General features: G+C 40.5%; 1 protein-coding gene across 1 annotated transcript; it reads right to left on the bottom strand.

Moving 5' to 3' along the window:
* Window positions 1-2692: 2692 nt before the first annotated feature.
* On the bottom strand, window positions 2693-9369 carry LOC107570369 (vitellogenin-like). Its single transcript, XM_016256599.1, has 28 exons — window positions 9297-9369; window positions 9123-9143; window positions 8871-9022; window positions 8492-8743; window positions 8243-8404; window positions 8021-8169; window positions 7788-7938; window positions 7548-7705; window positions 7311-7476; window positions 7105-7230; window positions 6801-7019; window positions 6498-6715; window positions 6314-6411; window positions 6082-6206; window positions 5899-6000; window positions 5677-5796; window positions 5380-5566; window positions 5188-5290; window positions 4918-5103; window positions 4717-4831; window positions 4441-4630; window positions 4117-4358; window positions 3974-4018; window positions 3812-3889; window positions 3514-3720; window positions 3287-3429; window positions 3058-3196; window positions 2693-2971 (listed from the first exon to the last, which is right to left on the bottom strand). Exons 1-28 carry the CDS (start codon window positions 9334-9336, stop codon window positions 2846-2848), a joined length of 4020 nt encoding a protein of 1339 aa, XP_016112085.1. The 5' UTR covers window positions 9337-9369; the 3' UTR covers window positions 2693-2845.
* Between the last annotated feature and the right edge of the window lie 13771 nt (window positions 9370-23140).

The following is a 23140-nucleotide window of genomic DNA, read 5'->3' as shown; positions in this document are numbered from 1 at the left end:
GCAAGATTTTCTTTATCTCCTCAGCGATGACATTATACGTGCAGTGGCGGAGACATATTCCAGGTCGTCAGAAGTTTTCTTCAGGTCATCTCCATTTCCATATATGATGTTTATATTAACATACATGTATATATACAGCCAACTTACCTCAGTTCCACGAAAGTTTTCCAGCATCCCGCCTCCACCCCAACACCTCACTACTATTCTAATTTCCTCCCAGTCTTGGGATGGGGGGGGAGTTCTCTGGGTTCGGGTTTTAACCCGAGCTCGGAGCCCTCCCTCTGGACAGCACGCCAAATATGCTACTAATTGCTTAATCACATTATATGTTAGTGTGAACTCGTGAAATGCCTTGTCCAAAAAGATTGCAAATGTTTTTCGATCTGGCAACATGCCCCCTATCCATTTACCTGTCACTAGGATTTTGCTGATAATATTACAAAATGTAATTGTCTCCACAGTGGACAGTGGCTGCATCTCCTTAACAATAAATACAGCAAACAATTTGTTGAGTTCAGTCAAACTAATTTCAGTCAGTTCAGTCGAATAATTTAGCATGAGGCGGGGTGCAGGTGTCAATTGGTTCTCTCTCTTCCAACTCCATAGTGCTGTGCTTTGCAGTGTTGTGTAGTTGTTCTGGTGCTAATTCACACAATCAACAAGGTATGTGAAAGAAAGAACAGTTGTTTTAGGACAGTGCCAGCAACACTTGTGTTGGATGGAGATAAAAAAAGTAATGTTATTCTTTTTTTTTTTTTGTCAACATGGTTCGGCACACAGGCATTGAACAAAGCTAAGGTCACAGATAAGTTCCTTTAAATACAAACAAGGACTAAATTCAAATGTGCATGTAGCAAAGTTCATAGTTCGGGAAGAAGGAGGCGGGAACCGGCGAACACTTCAACAAAAATTTAATATAATAAATAAACACAAAACAGCGTGACAGCCCCTCACGGACGACTGTCACGCACAAACAAAAACCAAAACACAAAATAAAGTCCAGGCCTGGTCCTCTCTCTTCCGACACTGTCGTCACTCCTCCCTTTTATCCTTCCGGAGCTCCTCCGTGAGACTCGAGACCGGTGAGTGGTGCAGGTCTCCTCAGCACCGCGTTCCCCCTCAGCAGCGAGGGCTCTCTGACAGCATGTCCCTCCTTCCTCCCGGGTTTCGGCACCAATGTAGCAATGTTCGTAGTTCAGGAAGAAGGAGGCGGGAACCGGCGAACACTCAAAGAAATCTTTAATAAAATAAACAAACACAAAATCTCGGCCCCGCCCCCACTCGTCACAGTGCAAATAACCAATAAAAAGATTAGATAGTATACTCTCCACCAATGACACAATTCATCAAACAAATTATTACACATCAAACCAATAATCTACAGGTGCATTGACCAAAAAATGCAGATGAGCTGAAGGCCACTGTCAAAGAAACCTAGGCTTCCATACCACCTCAGCAGTGCCACAAACTGATCACCTCCATGTCACGCCGAATTGAGGCAGTAATTAAAGCAAAAGGAGCCCCTACCAAGTATTGAGTACATGTACAGTAAATGAACATACTTTCCAGAAGGCCAACAATTCACTAAAATGTTTTTTTTATTGGTCTTATAAAGTATTCTAATTTGTTGAGATTGGTGGGTTTTTGTTAAATGTGAGCCAAAATCATCACAATTAAAAGAACCAAAGACTTAAACTACTTCAGTCTGTGTGCATTGAATTTATTTAATACACGAGTTTCACAATTAGAGTTGAATTACTGAAATTAACTTTTCCACGACATTCTAATTTATTGAGATGCACCTGTACTTTCACTCAACACTACATTGGTGCATTTTATGTTTTTTTTATGTGAATATACAGTTGTATCAACAAACACGCATATACTTTTAATGAACATATACAGTACACAGCTATATTCAAGTTTTTTGTAGAAATATATTGGGAGAAAAAAGCTATGCAATACACACTTTATACACACATTTTATGTCAGGTAAAAACCTGACATAAAATGCTCTTATAAAAATTATTTTAAAACCAGTTCTTCATTAATCCCAGTAGAAAACTAACTTTTTAAATAAAAAATCCAAAATGCCTCTCTTCTTTTTCTAATTAGATCAGTATATCATCATCTTACTGGAATTTTTATATGTTTGATACCAAAAAATTGAAAGGAAACACAAGATGATTGCATTCTTTAAAATGTTTTGCTACTGTTGAAGTAGTATCCCCTCTTTTTATTGAACTCCTTTGTTGTGCTGCCTGTGTGCTGTTATGTTATTTTATAAGTGGTGTTTTATGCACCTGCACATAATCTATATTTAATAACTATTCCCTTCTCATTTTCTTCGAAGATAAAAATAATGAGAATACTTCCATCACATAAATGTAAAGCTCTGGCTTGCCATCTCATTTCGAACTAGTGTCTGTCCCATGCACACATGAGTGTGGGATTTTACATGACTATGTTCAATTTAATTCAGTACTTTAAAATGTTTTAATGCAAATTATTTAAACTGAAAAGTAACTCACATTACTTCTGAAAAAAAAGTAACTCAAATGTTAATGTGTACATTTTTATAGTAAGCTGCAAACTTTACTTGTTACTTCAGAAAAAAATAAAAGTAATCGGATTCCCCCAACACTGGTTATAACTATTACTTATTATTGTAAAATGAAAGGAGATCACACTGTTTCACTTGCAAGGTATTTATTAGCATTAGACTGCATTACATTATATGCTGTACTTGACAACAGTGGTAAGGCTTTCAATTAAACTGTCAAGGAACAATCAAAAATACATTAACAGAGCTCAACATTTTCTTCTGAATGATATTTTTTATGTCTCATTCTTCCTTGATATGTTTCTGGATCCAGGAGAGAATGTCCTCATCAATATGAATGGAAAGAGATCCATCTTGATTGATGGGAACAGTGAAGGGGAGAGGAATAGCCATTCTTGACAGTGTCATCTAGAACAGCAGGGAAAAAATGAATTAGTTGTATTTTCTTTTTATATCTTCATGAGATATAATAATTTAAAGGGAAACTATTTCACCTCTGGAATCCTGGCAATGACATTCAAGGACCTCTGATTTGGCAAGGCTGCAGTAAGTTCAATCTCTTTCTCACTGTTTGTTACTCTTTCAAATCTGAATCCCGCCTGGAGAGCTGCCATAGGGATGTGTTTGGACAGCCTAATTGTGACAGCATACACAGATAATAATTATTAAATCAGTGTCATTTTCTACATCATACATTTATTGTTCTGTGCAGATGAATGTTACTTTTTAGCATAGGTGGTGATAGTAATTGGCAGCCTCTCCCATTCCAGCTCTAAACGTGCAGCAGGGAATTCACCCAGTACACCTGCCTCAGCTTTAGCAGTGACTGCATACTGCTGGCACTCTGGACCCCAAGCAAGCTTGGCCTGAAAAACAGATTTATGCTTAATTATGCTTAAATCTGAGAAAAATGTATTCCCTACAATTTTTTATTACACTTCCAGGCTTACAGTCACTTTGTGCTTGCTCAGCAGAGCACCATCCATACAGATCTTCTGGTTGTCATTTTCAGCGATGGAAGTAACAACAAGTTGCACTCTTGCAGTTGGTTTGTCAAAGTAAGCAGCAAGTTGGTAGCCCAGCAGTTTGTGGTCAACTCTCACAGCACGGGCAATGACAGCAAAAACAGGTGGAACTGCATTTCCGAGAAACTTGGCCTGTAAGCATAAACCATACAAATATTAAATATCATATTTTAATTGGAGTTTTGTGTTGTTATGACCAAACAAATGACACTAGTTGATTCACCTGTTTCTGGATACGCTGAAAGCTAGATGCGGAACTTCCACTGCTAACTTTCTTTGAGGCACCATGGGGTGCCAAATACTGCAAGCAAAATAAGGTTATAAACATAAGTATCTGATCATCTAAAGCAACTATATTGTTACCAATATTATTTTTAGTAGTTACCCGGTCTTTGTGGAATTTCCTGAAAGGCTCCATGATGGTGGCAGTCTGAAAATCCATATAAAATGACTCATTACAAATTAAAAGACATTCCTATGACACATACATTGACGATTTCACCAACACATGATATTCCTTGTCCTCACCTCAGTCACACGAGAGCTGGACAGGGAGGAGCTTGAACTGCTGCTGCTGCGGCTGCTGCTGCTTTCAGAAGAGAGGGGCCTGTTTTTATCTTCAGTCTCCAGGATTTCCCTCAGTTTCAACAGGAAAGCCTTTCCTTCTGGAGTCTCCTCATCAATGAAACTGATTTGCTTAAGGAGCCTCTCGGCAGCTTTAGGACCAACTTGGACTTCAAGCTCCAGTCTTTCAACTGCAGGACCTTCCGCTACAGCCAAAACAACAGTTCCTTACTTATTTTATTTGAAAATCCTTGAGTTTCATGAATGTAATAATTTCTGTAAGTATACCTCTTGCCATTGTAGCACGGGCTGAGTGGTGTCCAATTATGTAGAATAGAGGAGCATTTCTGATAAAAGCAGCATTGTGAGAGTGCACCTCAACGCATCCCTTGATTTCAATGTATGGGACAGCAAGACAGAGAGTCTTGTCAAATGGAGCAGGAGCTCTCACAGGAACCTCATCTGGATTCTCAGAGGACTGGAAAGAGAAGACATAATATCAAGAAGACTTTACACTTTGGAGCTTGAAGCAATTTTTTTTCCAAATGTATATTTAAAGCTTACCAAATCACCAGCATAAGAATTTTGGGGGTTTTGCAGGGACAACTCAGGTACAAAGGGTACAATCCTTTCAGCACTAGGATCTTCAATGTTTCTGACCACAGCGAGTGTCTCAAAGCTGTCGTAAAAGTAAAAGACACTTTCACAAAAGAGCAGTCACGACAAACAACTTTTTCTTCATTGGCTTCGCTAAGCTTTCATTACCTCACAGCAGCAATATGTTCAGGAACCTCAACAGGCAGAGCCTCCATCTTGTAGTTGCCCTTGAGAATGTCTGCTCTTGCAGTCACTTTTCCAGGAGTTATTGTACGGATCTTTCCTCTTGCCATAACAGCAGCTTGGATCAAGGCAGTGTTCACTCCCATCACAGCAAAAGTCTGGAGAGCAATACTGAAAGAATAAAGGAGATTTTTTGTAAAGCGTTTGTTGTATGCATTATATCTCATCTCTATGAATGTAGCTATAGAAGTGTACCTTGGTCTAGCTTCAGCTTGGAGTTGAACATCAGTCTTCTTCAGCTGCTCAAGAGTCATAGTCTCAATCTCCTCAGGGAGAGGAGGTGTAATGGTGGCCTGAACTAAAAGGATGAATGGAACAACATCAACCTAAGTGGTGACCCCCTCATACCAGAAGAAAGGATATAAAAATTCTAAGAAAAAAACATACCATTGACACGTGCAGCAGCAACAGCAGCAGTGTACAAACTGAGCTCCATGGGCACCCCAACTGCTGTTGGCAAGATACGACGCACTTCAGCTGCAAGCAGGGGTTTGGCATACTGCAAGGCAATTCCTTCCTGCAAAGCTTTAAGAGCCGCCTTCAACAGTTGACGTGGTTTGGGTCCAGTGGCAAGCTGGGGAATGTGTTGTTGAGAAACTTAGTTCTGATTATGAGAATTATTTGTGAGACAGATCTCAAAAAGAAATAGTAATGAAAGAGGAGAGATAAACTACAACACAATACCGGTATAGCTTCTTCAATGATGGTCTTGTCAATCTTGACAAAAGCCACTTCTTGTCCAAGTAATTTGATGTAGGCTGAAGCCAATGGCTGATTGTTTGGTAAGTCCTTCCAGTTTGTGAGCTTAAGGGGTAAAACATAAGTCATACACATTTTGCCTATGTCATGTTTGTAATATTGCTTATTAGTATAAAATTATACAGGGCATTGGACATGAAAACGTACTGCTCTCAGTGTACGCTTAATCTTTGTGATACGGTCAACACTTTCATCTGCAGCAGGAGATTTCAGAAGAGCCTCCTGGATTCCTTCAGTTCTCACACCAATCTGTTTGAGAGCAAGAATTGAGTGAAGGCCGAAAACATTTTTAAACAATGAATCAGATTTTTTAAAAATTGGTTTGTCCACCTCAAGAACATCAGCAGCAGCTCCAGCCAGATAAGCACGTGCTTTAGCTACAACAGCTCTGGGCAGGATGGTGGCAGCATCATTGATCATGTAGGCACTGCCAGCAGCTCCAACCATAAGTGGAGCTGCACAGAGACATAGGTAAGAATACCACTGATGCAGTCTTTTATACATTTTAATAAACACCCAACACATCATTTGTTAGCTTTCTTAAGAATTTTGCAACACTTACTATGATAGAAGTCCTGCTGAAGGGCTCTGCTGAAACGGAAGCTAAGTCTGTCTAGCTTGCGGCTCATGAGCTTGATGGCAACATTAGCTGCACCAGCACTGAAATAGACAACCATTATTACTTTCGGCTTGTGCTCATTTGGCATGGTAAAGTAAATTAAACAAAACCGTTTTGTTTTTCTTACACAGCTGCCATATCAGGAGCAGTGATTCTGGTCAAGGACTTGATGTGGGAATAAGCAAAGCTCACAACATGCATGTTGGTTTCAGTCTTCAAAGCACCAGCAAGACTGGAGACGAGAGCCACTGATGGCTTGGCCTCAAACAACACAATACAAGCAACCATGCGAACTTCTGGGTGGAGAGCTCTATCCAATACAAGCTGCAGGGCCACTGGCTGAACCTGTGACAAGAAACAAGGTCAGCTTATTATTGGAAGAAAATGGGCCATTTTACAGTAATTCATTCCTTCAAAGTCTGACACTTGCCAGTTTGGGTTCTTTCTTGGCAATGTTCCTCATGGCCAAGATGGCATCAACCTGGACACTAAGGGGCAGAGATGTAGCTGCAGTTCTCAGTCCAGGCAGGAGCTTCATGATGGGTTTAAGGCTAGCAGGATGACCAGCATTGCCCAGAACTTTAAGAGCCAAAGTGATTTCAGGAATGTTATTCTTAGAAGTAGCTTCTGCAGCAATCTCATGGATGGGCTGAGGAATGTGATACACATACAGTACAATTAGAAAACAGCAAATGGCAAATCCCTATCAGATATTTAAGGTTTGAATTGTTTACTCTGAGGAGCTCGGCAGAGCAAGTGGGAACTTCAACACAGTGCTTGGCAACCAAGGAACCATATCCAAGCATTACAACTTCACGCAGAGCTGGGATTGTGGAGATTTTCTCGTGCATAGCCAAACTCTGTTTGCCGAGATATGGATTGATTAGTTTAGGCAATATTTGAAGGACAGCATTTTAAAAGTATGGTTATATGAACCTACAGCTGCCAACTGCATTGTTTCCAGATCAGCAGTGACCATTTGCAGAGCAACCACAAGAGCCTGAATGAACTCTGGAAGGGTAAGTTCACCAGCCAGGAACTTCTCCTTGATGAATTTTACAATGACTGGTGTGCCAACAGAAGGAAGAACATCCAGGAGCCAGCGCCTACCAGAGTCATTGTTTAAAATATATACATAATAAAAATTACCCTTAAACTTACTGCTGACAAATTGTACCTGTAAACTGGTTCATTCTTAAACTGAGCCCAGATAGCCTCAATGTTCTCCAGGGTGGAAACACGGAGAAGCTGGATGAGCTGAACAAACTTAAGTGGAGCGTCTTCATGGACCATGTCCACATTGTTTGCAACAAGGTGCTTTAGGACCTCGATAATCTAGAAGAGAGTAAGAGCTAGTCTCAGTTGATGTCTTCAGCGTGGTTCAAAGGCTTTGACTCTGAGATTGTTAAAGTAATACCTGGGCTGGAGCATCACTGATATTCATTAGATGAATGGGGGTCTGAAGAATCTCAGTTGCAAACTCATATTGCAGGGATCCACGAGCCAAGTAATCAGCATTGATTGGAACAACAGGGGTCTTCTCAATCTCAACAAAAGCCAAGGTTTGTCTGAAACAAATAATTATTTTTGAACCTTCAAGTCAAAGTAATGAAATGTGTTGGGAATATTGTTAGTTCATATTTCTCATACTTTGCTTCCATCTGGGCAGCACCATGGATCTCATTGAAGGGTGAAAACTGATGCACTTCCTGAACTGTTGCTTCAGCGATTAGTACACCAGCGGATGCCGGTTTCATGATGTAATTGTAAGTTGCAGTTTCAATCAGACTCTTGATTCTCTGTTGAGAGAAAAGTATGTGATGAATTTAACATTTTTTAAATATTCCAAGTCTTTCCAGTCTTGTTCATTACCTCTGTGCATTCAGCACATCTCTCAGTGTATGCCAAGCCAACGTCCTTCATGATTCTCTCCTGGCAGTGGCTCAGATCCTTAGACTTGGTAACGGTAATGTGGTTGGCCTTTGGGTCCTCACTGATGACATAGTGGGTCCTGCACACTCCCTGAGCTCCAGCCTTAAAGGACAAGTTAAAAAATAAGATTGTAGAACTCAAAAAGGCTTTCTTAATGCCTTCAAAAATTTACTTGGATTACTTTCTCACCTCTTGCAGTTCATAGATGTTCTGGGTTTTCTTGAGGTTGAGCTGAAGGATGTTGAGGATACCTCTGTGTAAGTTCAGTACCGTAGGGGAGACTCCTGCAGGGGCAAATACCTTTCCAACCACACCATTAGCATACTCAAACTTGATGGGAATCTGAAGCTGAGCAGCCAGTGCTGAGGTGAGCTTAGTGGCAGGAACAAATGGATCCTTGGGCCAAATACCAGCATACTCGTGGATTAGAGGATCCATGAGCTGTAAGAGGACATTTTCCATTTAAATGAGGACATTGTTGCTTTTACCATCCAGTGATGGCATTTTGTTGTTGTTTTCTTTCGGTGTGATCTGAAATCTGCGGTTTTTAATGATCATTAGATCATACCTTCATCAGGAAGGTGTTCTCGTTGACGGCACTGAGGTGAACCTTGCTGTTGACTTTTATACCTGCTCTGGCCAAACCTTCTTGTGGAAGACCGCCCAAGAGTAGAGCCTCATAGTTGTACACATAGGTCTTATCAGGGGCAAACTCAGGGACTGAAAAAGGTAGAGTATTTTTCGGAGTTTAAGCAAGAATACAATAGTTGTAAAATTACCAGTTTAAAAAGATAAAAAATTTCCAAGTAATATTACTTACCAAGATTGATCTGTTGACTTGCTAAAAGAAACAAATGAGAGAATACACTTTGAAAATTGTTTGTCTAATTTAGTTTTTAAAGAGGTCCTAAATTTACATAAAGAGAAATCTTTTAGGAAAAGAGAAAGAGGAACATCTTAAGTTCAAAACATAAAATTTCAGATTTTAACTTACCCACAAGGGCTACAGTCAGGGCAAGCACAACCGCTCTCATGGCTGGTGGTTTGTGAAGAACACCTCAGAGAAATCAAACTTTTATAGTGGTTTCTTGCTGACCAGGTATTCATTTTTTAAAAGAATTATTAACTAGGCATTTGGGTGGTCAACTTATCTGAACATCAATATCAATTAGGTTAGGTTACCCTGGCCTGTTATGTCATCCTCCAGAACAATGTCCAATGTCAGTTTTGAATGTGTTAAGTTAAAAAAGTTGAGGGTAAAGTAAATTTTAGTTCTTTCATACACATACATTTCAGAGAAGGATATATACAGCAGGGGGAAAACATGATATCAAATTTATATTTTTCTTTGTATTAAACAGTGGTTTACTGAACACATTGTGGCTCTGTCTTGAAATTAATTCAGTTATAATTACAATTTTCTTAAGGAAAAAAAAGGTTCTCAGCTAGTGCTGTAAACTATATAGAGAGTCCTACCTGCATATTACAAGAATATTAAAGCTTGCTATTAACAACAAAGCCTAAACTATTAAATTAAATTGCAGTTTCTTTTTAGTTATACTGTAACAGTCAACACTCAAATATAAAATGGTATAACAATATATGACTGTATAAAACAATTTTTATGCCTGAACTGACAGGATTATAATGCAAAGAACATTTACCTAAGGACAACGACATAAACATTTACATAATATTTAATATAATGATTCTATAAATGCTGCAATCATTTTTATCATGTAATAAATAATTGCTATTTTTTAAATGCAACTGAACGCCGTTAACGCCATTGTTTTTTTTAAATTGGCCTAATGCTTGAATTCCATTTTTTATGCATTGCATACCCTGCACTTATTCGAGCCCTGTCCATCTACAGTGATTACTCAAAGCATGGGTCAGCAACCTTGTTATATGTCACCATTAAGAAAGCAACACTCTATTAAACAGTATGTTCACAATTTAATTTTAGAAGTTTATTTTATTTTAGAAATGTTGAAGCCAACTCAGAAGTACCAGTTGTTCAAACACGATTTTTTTTATTCCTCCAATTGAGACATTATATTACTAATAACACAACACTTGTTAGAAATTGTGAGATATCTTCTATTGAGAGGTTATTATTTTTATCATCGGGAAAAATGTCTTTGGGTAGATTTTATGGTGCTATGTGTTCAATTTCTTCTGCTGATACACAGACAATTAAAACTAAATGGGAGGAAGTGTTAGCTACTGATATATTGATGATAAAACATGGGATGACATTTGGTCTTATGCTAAGAGAATATCTGTTTGTGCACGTACAAGAGAAATACAATTTAAAATCATACATAGACTCCATATTTCTCCTAACCGCAGGCATTTTTTTTAACCCCTCTATCGCCTATGTGTTTAAAATGTAAAACTGAAGTAGGTACTTTAACACATTGTCTGTGGCCATTTAACAGACTGCAAAGGTATAGGTTTTTGGTGCTGGGGGAAATAGAAAAGATCTTTAATATGCAGTTGGATTTTGACCCAGTTTCATTGGTATTGGGTATACCTAATAAATGCATTGTTTCATTTGCTAAGAAATTGTATAATATTCTCTCCTTTGCTACCAGAAAAAATATTTTACTTAATTAGATTAGTGATAAATCTCCATCACTTAAAGGTTGGCATAAGATCATTTTTGAACTGATTCCCCTGGAGCGTCTTACCTATGTATTACATAAAAAACAGGCCTGTTTTATAAAGTCTGAACTCCATATCTGGACTATATTAAACCTCATCTTCGCCCTATTATACTACAAGGAATATTGTAATTGTGTAAATGTCTGGATATTTAACTTTTCTGGCCTATTCATTTTTTTTCCCTTCTTTCCCTAATCTGTTATACAGTATATGGGGTAGTCCTGTTTTACTTAATAATCTGAGCTATGTGTATGTGTTTCTTTCTCTTTTTTTTTTGGTTTGTTTCTTTTGGGCGATGCCTTGTTATTTTTGTATTACAGTGGAAATTCAATCAAAATAATTATTTAAAAAAAAAAAAAAAATGTTGAAGCCTATTTTGCATGAAAACCATTTTTTCCCTAAATGCTGGCTACAACCACACTATCCAACTCACCGGTGGACTAATTTATTCGAAGAGGCAATCAGAAATTTTGGGTCACTCAAGAAAATGTCCTGTGGGTTGTTGCTACTATTCTATTGAATAGCCCAGTCTTATTTGCATGGCAGTATTTCATTGCATATACACTTTGCACAGGTTTTTTTTTTTGCTCTCAAAGTACACAGTGTTGACAGATTTGGCATTAGACTATCAGTTTAAGGTTAGGTTACCTTAGACTCATGTCATCAAAACCATGTCACAGTTTTACTTGAAATATTTTTAATTGTTTATTTTAAAATGTATTATTCTTAATAGAAATAATTTTCAGTAGGTCAGGCTCTTTGCTTTAGAAATGTTTAGGAACATGTGTTTGTGACACAGCCAGTCAGGGTTGTCATAATATGATTGACTTGTGGCAATTTTTCTGTGGTCCTATATGTTCTAATTGGCCATAATTAGTACATAATGCTAATTTTACAAAGTATTTCACTACTTACTGTTGAACAATTATTGAAAACATGGACATTTAACAATTTTGCACATGAATTTATTGTGGTAATCAAATTTACCTCTTCAAAATAATTATTTTGCCACCATTATTATGCCAAATCATATAATCCAATTTAGTCTAATTCAAATAAAATAAGAAATAAAGCTATCCCACCACATCTTTTGCATTCAGTAAGTTGCTCCAATGATTACTCTGTTAAAAAAAAAAACTTTATTTTCAAGCACAGGTTTAAACATTAGCACAAGTTTACTTCTTTCATCTATCAGCTTCCAGTTTCTGTCAGTCAAGTCAAATGTATGATTTTTGCAACGATAAAACGGGGAGTATTTGCATTAACCTCTTTAAAAACTCTGAACCTCTGTTTATTTGCTTGTGGTGTTCGGCCAATCACAATGCACTGGGTCAGCTGGCCAATCAGAGCAGACTGCGCTTGTCAAAAGGAGGGACTTTGTAGAAAACAAAGCTTTTGAGAGAGGTGGGGCATAGAGGACCTACAATAATGTACAGTATTTGAAAAATAATGTGTTTTTTGAATATTAAAGCATGTCAACATATTCTGTTACACCAAATACACAAAATAATGATCTTTAAAAAAGCATCATATGACCCCTTTAAGAATTCTGAGCAACACTGATGCACTGCTTACCAGTCTTCTGGAGAAGAGTTCAGAAAAATATCTGCTGCAATGAAGGTTCACAGAAGCATGTAGTCTCTGTTAACCTTAATGGAAGAAGTTTGAAATAACCACTCTTCCTAGAGCTGGCCTCCTGGCCAAACTGAGCAATTGATGGAGAAGGGTCTTGGTTAGACTGGTGACCGACCAACAGAACAATGACTCTAACCACACAAAAAGAATGGCTTAAAGTTGATCGCCATGATCATATGTGGAGATAGGAAAAATCTACAGAAGGCTCAATCCTCTCCTCAGTGAAGACACATGAAAACGCACTTGGAATTTGCAAAAAAAAAACATCTAAAGGACCCTCAGACTGTCAGAAACAAGATTCTCTGGTCTGATGAACCTCAATTCCAAGCATCATGTTTGGAGGAAACCAGGCACTGCTAATCACCTACACAGTACCGTCCCAACATTAAAGTGCAGTGGTGGCAGCGTTATGCTGTGGGGCTGTTTTTCAGCAGCAGGGACTGAGGGACTCGTCAGAGTAGAAGGAACGATCAACACAGCAAAATACACAGATAGCCTTACTGAAAACCTAGTCCTTGGCATTTACAACCTCGGACTGGGCAGAAGGTTCACCTTCCAACAGAACAATGACTCTAAGCACACAAAAAGAATGGCTTAAAGACAACCATGAATGTCCTTGAGTGGCCCATCCACTAAGTTAAGGGTATAAATACTTATGCAATGTACTTACATCAGTTTTTTATTTTTAATGAATTCACGAAGTTGTGACAATTCTGTTTTTGCTTTGTCACTATGGTGTATGGGGTGTAGATTGATGTGGGGAAAAAGTCATTTAAAGCAGTTTAACATAAGGCAGCAACATAAAACGTGAAAAAAGGAGGGGTATGAATACGTTCGCAAGGCACTGTGTCATGTTCTTTGTAAAAAAATATAGCTATATCGCACTAATTGAGAGTGAGCATTAGCGCACATGTAATATGATCGCGCACATGCTGAACTTTGTAACCACACCATTATAGGTGTCACAAGATTTGACAGGGATTGACTCACAGGTAAGGCAAACAGCCTTATTGGCAGGCATTCAGCAGATACAGTGAAGCAACAGGTGAGTGCATAGATGGAGGGGTAAACTGGATAAATTTAGCTCAGGACTAACAGTTCACACACAGACACACACACATATATATATATATATATATATATATATAGAGAGAGAGAGAGAGAGAGAGAGAGACAGTAGCTATGTTTCCATCACCCTATTTTAATGCGCATTTTAGCTATGTTTCCATCACCCTATTTTAATGCGCATTTTGAAGTATCGGATGAGAAACGAGTGATGGAAACACCAAATTTCGAATAAAAATCCCTTAATTTGCAAAAAAGTTTTTACGCTCGCTTGAGGTGGTTTTTGACTTGTGCGAAAAAGGGTTGATGCGAATAATGGGAGATGGAAATGCATTTTGCGAATAAATTCCTCCAAGCGCATCAAAAAAAGTAATGTGACTTTGCACTATGGGACGGCAAAACGTCTCCAGGAGAAAGGAGCCAGGAGTGGCGCAGAATGCAGGTAGGAGCTGGATGAGACAGAGAGAACCCGAGGGGACAGTGCGATGTCTTCTGAGTCGCAAACAGGTCCACCTGAGCCTGGCCAAAGATTCTCCATACCCCGGGCCTCTGCCCCTATCTCAACAGGATGTCTGCTCCTATAATGAGAAGCCCAGGAATGTGAACTGCTCTCAGCGAGAGGAGTTTGCCCTGGGACCACACAAGGATCTGGTGCGCCTGCCTGTAAAGGGGGCGCGAACGCAGACCTCCCTGGTGGTTGATTTAAGAGACCGCCACTGTGTCGTCGGTGCGCACCAACACATGGTGACCTCTTAGGTCTGGGAGAAAGTGTTTCAATGCTAGAAACACGGCCAGCATCTCCAGGCAGTTGAAGTGCTACTACTTCAGACTGTGGGCTGAGTGGCCACTCATAACCGCTCCTCAACCAGTGATGGACGCTTCCGTCGCTAGCATTACACGGCAATAAGGAGCTCCCAGCACCAGGCCTTGAGACAAGAACCAAGGTTACTCCACATGTCTAAGGCACGTAGGCATCGCCGCGTGACCTTGAGCATGCGGAGCAGGTTTCCCCTCAGGGAGAACCCCTTGGTCTTGAGCCACCACTGTAGGGGTCTCATGTACAGCAGACCAAAAGGCCTCCCGTTGGACGCAGCTGCCATCAGACCCAGCAGTTTCTGGAACTGCTGACAGTGAGTGACCGGCCTTCTCTCACTCTCGTGACTGCAGTGAGGATCAATTCGAACCAAGCAGGAGACAGATGTGCCTGCATTGTGGACGAATCCCACACCACACCCAGATAAGTGGTTCTCTGTACTGGAGAAAGCACACTTTTCTTGGTGTTAAGTCTAAACCCCAGCTCTTTCATGTGAGCGAGAATGACATCTCGATGCCGAACCGCCATCTGCTCAGATTGAGCTAATATCAACCAATCATCGATGTGGTTGAGTATGTGGATGCCCTGGAGTCACAGAGGAGCTAGAGCAGCATCCACACACTTCGTGAAAGTGCGGCATGAGAGTGCAAGGCCGTCAGAAGAATCCGGTAAGCTTTTTCCCCCAAAAGAAAACCTCAGGAACTTCCATCCTTCTTTGGAATGATGAAGTACCGGCTGTAGAACCCTCACCCAGTGGGAATGACCCCGTTGAAACGAGGCGGAGAAGAACCGAACTGATTCGGTAGCCTCTTTCTACAGTGTGCAGGACCCATTGAGACACATTTGGCAGAAGTTCCCATGCTGCCAAAAAGGTCTACTAAGGGAATCAGTCCCTCGAGACTGATCTCTGGTGAAATCAGCGCGGCTAGGTCAGTGACCTGAAGCGGCGAACCGGCAGGGGACAGCCGAACTAGCTGCTCTAGAAACCTCCGAAGAGGTAGTTAGCCTCTCAGTACCGCTACGTTTCCGGGCGGTTACTGAGAGAAGCGCTCGCCGGAGAAAGCTGCGCCCTGAAGCACCGTAGGTGGCAGGGTTGGCAGAACGATCCCCTGAGGGCACTGAGGAGAGATGGGCACCATATAATGAGGTGTACACCGCTCTTCCCCAGAGGGGCCTGCCCTCCAAAGTCCTGAGCCATGGCATCAGGACTCTCTAAGCTGAAGTCTCCTATTGAAAACGACGGTCCTCAGACCCGCGTCATCTCCTAGGAGGACTAGACTGATAGAACCAGAGCCTGCTCGGGGCAGGACCCAATGAGACACGCTTGGCAGGGGCTCCCACGCGGCCAGGTGACCTACTTAGGGAACCAGTTTCTCAAGACTGGCCTCTGGTGCACTTAGAGCGGCTAGGTCGGTGCCCTGAAGTGGCGGACCGGCAGGGAACGGCCGAACTAGCTCCCCTAGAAACCTCCCAAGAGGTAGCGAGCCTCTTAGTACCGCTACGTTTCCAGGCGGTGACTGAGAGAAGTGCTCGCCGAAGACCCCTGCGCCCTGAAGCACCGTAGGTGGCAGGGTTGGCAGAACGATCTCCTGAGGGCACTGAGGAGAGACGGGCACCGTATAATGAGGTGTACACCGCTCTTCCCCAGAGGAGCCGGCCCTCAGATATCCTGGGCCCTAGGCGTCCTCGGAGAAAAATAGCTGCAGCAGCGAGCTCTCATTCAGAGAGGGAAGAAACTGCAGCGCGGACTTCCGAACCTCGAGAGAGAGCGCTAGATCTAGGGAACGTGGGTGGAGATAGGGAGAGCCCGTCTCCAACCCGTCCACCAGATCATGTGCGATCCCTGCGATCTCAATCGCCGCCGTGCCTCAGCAGCAGCGGGACCATAACCGCAAGATCACAGGCTCAGACACACTCCTCTGAGCGTGCCCAGCGAGAGCGCAGCATTTAACAGTGGGTAAAGCACAATCAGCCCCCTCTCTTTTTCCTGAGTGCTGACTGCGCGAGCTCCGCTCCACAGGTAATCTGCTCATTATATTATTAGGCATAATATGCTTGTGTAACTGATGCTTGTGCAACTGGCGAGCTCATCAACGCCCTCCATATCAACATCCTCGGAGGAAGACCGGCAGAGCATCGAGCCCTCTCACCGGGGGAAAGAACCGCAGCGCAGGTTTTCGAACCCCGAGAGCGGATGCTGGATCTGGTGGCTGAGGAAGAATATAGGGACTCACCCGTCTACATTCCCTCCACCGGATCCATATGCGAACCCCACGAGCACAGCCTCAGCGCCTCAGCGAAAGCGGGGCCACGAGAAACGCCGGTGAAGTCTCCCTCCTCAAAGAGAGCCTTCCGAGAGCGAAGCAAGGCCGTAACAAACCTCGAGAGCTGACTCTGCGTGCTTCGCTCCCAAGCAGACAACACAAAAACTGTGTGTGTCCCCACCCGAAATATAGCACGGGCAGCCTGAATGCTGTCTGCTCTTGCCCAAATGCTTCATTTTGGCTGAAGCTTGACGTAATGGAGTTATAAGTGGACAAACAACACTAAATAAGACTCACAAACAGATAGTGACTGACACACACACAGAGACAAAAAGCTGACGCAAGTTCCACCGCACGTGCTTTTATAGCTTCCTGGTCACAACGTCACCCGCCCATGACGTCTCGCCCATCTATTGGACTGATTTCATATACGTGATTCAGAGCATGGTCACGCTGAAGGCGTTCCCAAAGCGTTTTCTGATGCAACTCGAGTTCCTGAAGGGGAACCTGACTAACCAGCGGACCGATCTCATTCCACAGCATCTGAAATGTTGTTATGGTCATTCGGAAATACACAAGCAAAGTCTGTCATCAAAGTATTTCTGTATAATTGCCTCCCAGAAATGTTTTACACGACTGCATTCCCAAACAGCAGCATCCACCTCTGAAAGCAATGACCGCATTCATTGTGTTTCATCTTCTTGCTCTGAGGCGCAAGTAATTTATTATATATGAAAATTATTATATTCTCCTACTTTTCTTAGTGATTATAGTGCCAGTTTATCAGGAAGTGACGATTTTGTTTTCTTTGACTTCTTGGATGGAAACGATGCTTGTTCGCAAATGTTTTATGCGATATTCCAGTTTTGCGCATAAGTTAAAATAGCAACTTTGGATGGAAACCTGGCTAGTGTGTATGTTATTCACTCTCATAATTGAGTAAAAGTTGACTATAAACTTTTCCTTTTTGTACAAGTGGTGTAACGATTCATATTAATCACGGTTCGGTTTGTATCATGGTTTCAGTATAGTTCGGTACAGTATGTGCTATGTAAAATAACATTGCATATTTGACTGTATAAGTAAGATTGTAAGATTAATCCTTATTAAAGTTACAAAAGCTATTCAATCAAGAGTGAGTGATTTCCTTGTCTTTTGTTGTTTGATTAACATTAAAAAAGTGTGCTGTCACTTTAAGATAATGCCGATCCAGTAGGCTACACTGACACTGTACGTTCAACGGACTATGTCTGATAGGATACTTACCAAGACGGGCATGTTGACATCATTTTTGTGTGAATTTGTCCATTCAAGACTTGGAAACGAACTCAATATTTGTGTGTGTTCTGAGGCGCGGGTTTGTGCACTTCGGATGAGCGCACAAAAACTTCTCACTGTGTGTGAGAATTCTGATTCACGTCTTCTGGCTCTTGCATGTTTAAATTGGTGAGGATTAAATGGGTTTAGTTTAAACAAATATTAAAACCCTGGTGATGACAGTATAAATGACTGGTCATATTCGAACATGCGGCACTCACATTGAACAAAGAGTGACTGTTTTTTTATTTTATTTGGAAGCCAGAATGTGTATCCATCGACAGAAACATACATTAGCCGAACTGTTTTATGTATTGTTTTTTTAAACAAACCATATTACAGATGTATTTTCAGATTTAAGTTAAACCACGGTGAGAGTGTGTGCCGAACTGTAGGTGGAGAATGGTACGGTTCGATTTTTTACAGAGAACCGTTCCACCCCTATTTTTAGTACATTGAAAAGTCAAGTCACTTTTATTTATATAGCGCTTTATACAATACAGATTGTGTCAACGCAGCTTTACAGTATTGAACAGGAAAGTAGTGTGTCTATAATGCAAAAGGACCAATCATAAACACTTCAGTTAAAGTCAGTTCATCGTTGATTCAGTGAGGTCATTGTTCAGGTCAACTCAGTTCAAATAGTATTTGTGCAATCAAGTCAACAATATTGCCAGAAATTAAGTGTCCACAACTAAGCAAGTCAAAGGCGACATTGGCAAGAAACCAAAGCTCCATCGGTGACAGAAATGGAGAAAAAAATCCTTTGGAGAAACCAGGCTCAGTCAGGGGGCCAGTTCTCCTCTGGCCAGACAAAACCAGCATGGTGTGTTTTAATTCCAGACTGCAACACAAGTCAGATTGTGCAGAGGACTCATCTGGTTCCCGTGGTCTGTGCCGATGGCCGTCTAGGTGACGAGGTCTTCGCAGGGGATCTGTCTCTGGGGCTCATCTAGTTGACATGGTCTTCACTGACATTCAGGGCTGTAGAGGTCATCTTTAAGGCCGGGACATACCAAACCAACTTCAAAAAACTAGCGGCGACAAAAGCCGACTGTCGGCTTGGTGTGTCCCAGGCTTTAGGTGCTGATCCACCATCTGGATATAGACTGGATCCGGGTGACTGCAGTGACCTTCTGATCTGTGATACAGACTGGATTTGGGTGGCTACCGTGACCTCGGAATAAGAATTAAAGAGAGTAATATTAGCATAGATGCCATTCTTCTTACGATGTAGCGAGTACATAGGGTGTTCTGGGAAGCGTTCCCAGTTCCGGTTGACCTAATTAATGCAGCCTAACAATCCTTTAACTGATTTGAATTATAGAAATGTGATAGTGTGTTATGTGTAAGCCAGGTTAAAGAGATGGGTTTGGCTGCAGTTGATTTTCATCAAGCCATTGAGTGATAACAGTCTGCTATGTATCTTGTCACCACAGTAAGCAGGGAGGAGACCTGAGCATATCACAGTGTCTGAAAGCAAACTTGCAAGTTCACACACCTCTTTAATGTTACTTTTAGTGATCTCTGACTTTCAAAATCAAACATCATTAGTACCGACGTGAATAACAATGTTACTGAATTTACATTTAGCATTAGCCAGCAATTTTAAATTTGCAAAGATGTCAGGTGCTCTGGCTTCCAGTAAACACTGGACTATGGTGGCTGGTGTCTCTATTTTCACGTTCCGTTCAATAGAATCTCTAATAACAAGGGCACTTTCATCAGGTTTCTCAGTGGGTGCATCACTGAGTAGGGAAACCTGTTTAAAGGGATAGTTCACCCAAAAATGATAATTGAAAAGACCTTCATCTTCATGTTCTAAAGACCTTCATCTTTAGAACACAAATTACTGTAAGATATTTTTGATGAAATCCAAGAGCTCTCAGACCCTGCATAGACAGCAACACAACTAAAATGCTCCCAGGTCCAGAAAATGTAGCAAGGACATGGGTAAAATAGTCCATGTGGCATCAAGGGTTCAACCGTAATTTTACGAAGCTACGAGAATACTTTTTGTGAGTAAAGAAAACAAAAATAATGACTTTATTCATGCCATTGTGGAAAGAGAGTCACAACGCATGCACTTGCTTCCGCTTCATGTAAATTACACATGCACGTGCTGACACATGTTTGTGTTAATGTAAGCAGCAGCACCAAGCGCATGCATTGTTTACATGAAGGGGAAGCAAGCGCATGCATTGTGATTCTCTTTCCACAATGGCGGCGCGTTGCTGCAGAAGGGATAAGGAGGAGAAGAATTGTTGAATAAAGTAGTTATTTTTGTTTTCTTTGTGCACAAATGTGCATGTGGTGAGCGCGAACTGGAAACAGCTGGAATGGCGCATGAGACGAGTCTATCCGTGTTTGCGGCGCTCATGACAGGAATATGTGTAGAAAATACAAGAAAACTAATCGACACGAAGAGGAGAGAGATTTTTGAAACTGACTGGAATGTGTTCTTTTAAAACTGGAGGGTTTTGTCCAAGTATGTTCTCACAACATTGAGCAGCGACTGATGAGCGGTAAAACCGGGAACTGAACTAAGTTAGTCAAAATGGTGCTTGAGGACGTGGATCAAAATGGTAAATCAAAGACAGGACAATCCTATCAGTTCGCTATAATACACAGTTTAATCTTGACTTTCAGTGTTTATTACTGTGTGTTTATTGGCGTGATGGTTTGGCCATAATAGTTTAACTATAAAATAGTTATAACTAAAATAGTTAATTAACTAGTCATTAAGTCAGTGGGTGAAAAACATGAACAAATTGAACAAAATCTATCCTTAAACAAGCTTTTCAAAAGAATTTGGTTTAACTGTATAATCTGTATAAGTATGTTTTGAGTAATATTAGAATAAGCACCTCTTAGTTTCAAAATACTTACAGTATAAATGATTTGTAATTTTACAGGTTGTTACCCCATTATTCCCTAAACTTCGCATTTTATTCCCTTATACCTACACGGAGGTACTGAATAGGTACACTATAATTACAAAAAAGTTACACTGTAACTTCAGTTTACTTACGCAGTTCTTTGCAGGTTGCATATCTGGTTGTTACCCCCTTATTACCCAAACGTAACACATTGTTCCCTTATACCTACACGTATGTTCTTTATAGGTACACTATAATTACAGAAACGTACACCGTAAATTCAGTATACTTACATAGTTCTTTGCAGGTTGTAATCTAATGCGTTACCGCCAAATATTGTCCTATCATAACAAACCATACATCAATGGAAAGCTTATTTATTCAGCTTTCAGGTGATATATAAACCTCAATTTCAAAAGATTGTCCCCTATGACTGGTTTTGTGGTCCATGGTCACATATAATTAAAATGTATGTTAATAGCCAAATTCCACAACACATCTACTTATGCGACGTTTCGAATAAGACTGGTAATGCAAGTTGTTCGTTCTCAGTCCCATAGGTTATAACATGATGCAGTCCCGGAAACAGAATTGATTAGTTCATCTCTCGAGTCTTTGGGTTTGAGTCATTCGTTCTTTTGACACGTGCCAACTTCCCCGCTCAGTATCTTACTATAAATACAAACATTACATATTATTAACTGTATGCTGTTATTATATGTAAGTATCTTTGCTTTATCAGAGTGATATTTCCTCATCATATGGATAAAGTTTAAAGCCTCTTTATTACCACATTCAATATTAACCATCATGATAGAAATTCACAAATGTATAAATTGTGAGAAATAAAAAAGCTACAATTTGAGACTAGAAAAGCATCACACAACTGTAAAAGTATTTCTAATGAAGATTGGGAATTATTAACTAATTTCTGTATCCAATACTGCTATCACGGCATGACAAAAGAAATAACAACGACTCAGACCCGAAAACTCGAGAAGTGAACTAATCATTTCTCCTTCCGGCACAGACAGCATAGCGTCTGTCACGGGATGAACAAACGACTTCAATGCAAACAGGTGAACTAAACTAATCATTTCTGTTTCCTGTAAAGAACCAATAAGATGTTGCGCATGTGTGGTCAACATGAAATGAACGAATCCCTTGCTGAGACGACTCGTCGTTCCAGTCATATTAAAGATTAGTTCAAATTGAAAGAATCGTTCATGAATGACACATCACTAGTGTGAATGACAAGCTAACAGGCTAACGGAGTGCTAATGCACAGTGCTAGCTGTTTAGATTAAAAAACGAAATTATGTAAAATTAGTTTGTTAGATAATATCAGAAGTATAGTGATAATTATGACAGAGAGATAGTAAGATAGCTTCCAAACAGAAAAACAGATACACTGAGCTACAGTCGCAAGCCACTCAACAGCACGGCAGACAGCTAGTAAGTAGCCTTCCATGTGTCCTTCCTCAAACAGTATGCGCTGAAAAGATGAACTGTCAAAAAATGTAACATGCCTTCCCCTTCATGTCAGCCACTACTATTCCATTTTTTTCAAGGTCAAAGGTTTGAGTGGATCCCTATCCAAGATATACATTAAAGATGGCATTGCATTGGGTTTATTTTACTAATAACTGACTAACAGGCTTGTTTTTCTTTGAATCAGTGTTTTTGTGTTTCTTGCTTTAACATGGTTAAAATAGTTAAAGTATGTCTTAAAATAGTTAATGTCCTCAGAGGCCATTTTTTCTTTACATGCACTTCGAGACTCAAGATGATGGTAATACCTAATTTATGCTTGAATTAAAAAAAGCACCGATTTTTGATTTTTTGAAATTGATTACATCGATGAGAGTTCTGTATGAACAGCTGATTCAGGTGATACTATTTCGAAGACATAGTTCTATAATTCCACAAACTTAGAATAGTATTCACTCGTTTAGCTTGTTGTAGGTAAATGCCTTAATATTCAGTATCTGAGTCTTATATAGTGTCAGGTTATAGTATTTTACAGTATGTGTCCCTAGTATTACTTTTAGTGCTCTTAAAATATTATAACAATATGTCATTGAAAACCCCATTGTTGTGTGTCCCCTCAATATATATAGTGGTTACAACAGACAACAGTAGGAAATATAGTGCACCAGTTGTTATTAGACAAATGTTCAGAATGCTTGTTCAC

This window comes from Sinocyclocheilus grahami, unplaced genomic scaffold (genome assembly GCF_001515645.1).
Source record: "Sinocyclocheilus grahami isolate Dianchi unplaced genomic scaffold, SAMN03320097.WGS_v1.1 scaffold1449.1, whole genome shotgun sequence".
In the NCBI taxonomy this organism is placed as follows: domain Eukaryota; kingdom Metazoa; phylum Chordata; class Actinopteri; order Cypriniformes; family Cyprinidae; genus Sinocyclocheilus; species Sinocyclocheilus grahami.
The sequence above is the reverse complement of the archived record's forward strand: the minus strand, read 5'-3'. Positions and strand labels throughout refer to the sequence as shown.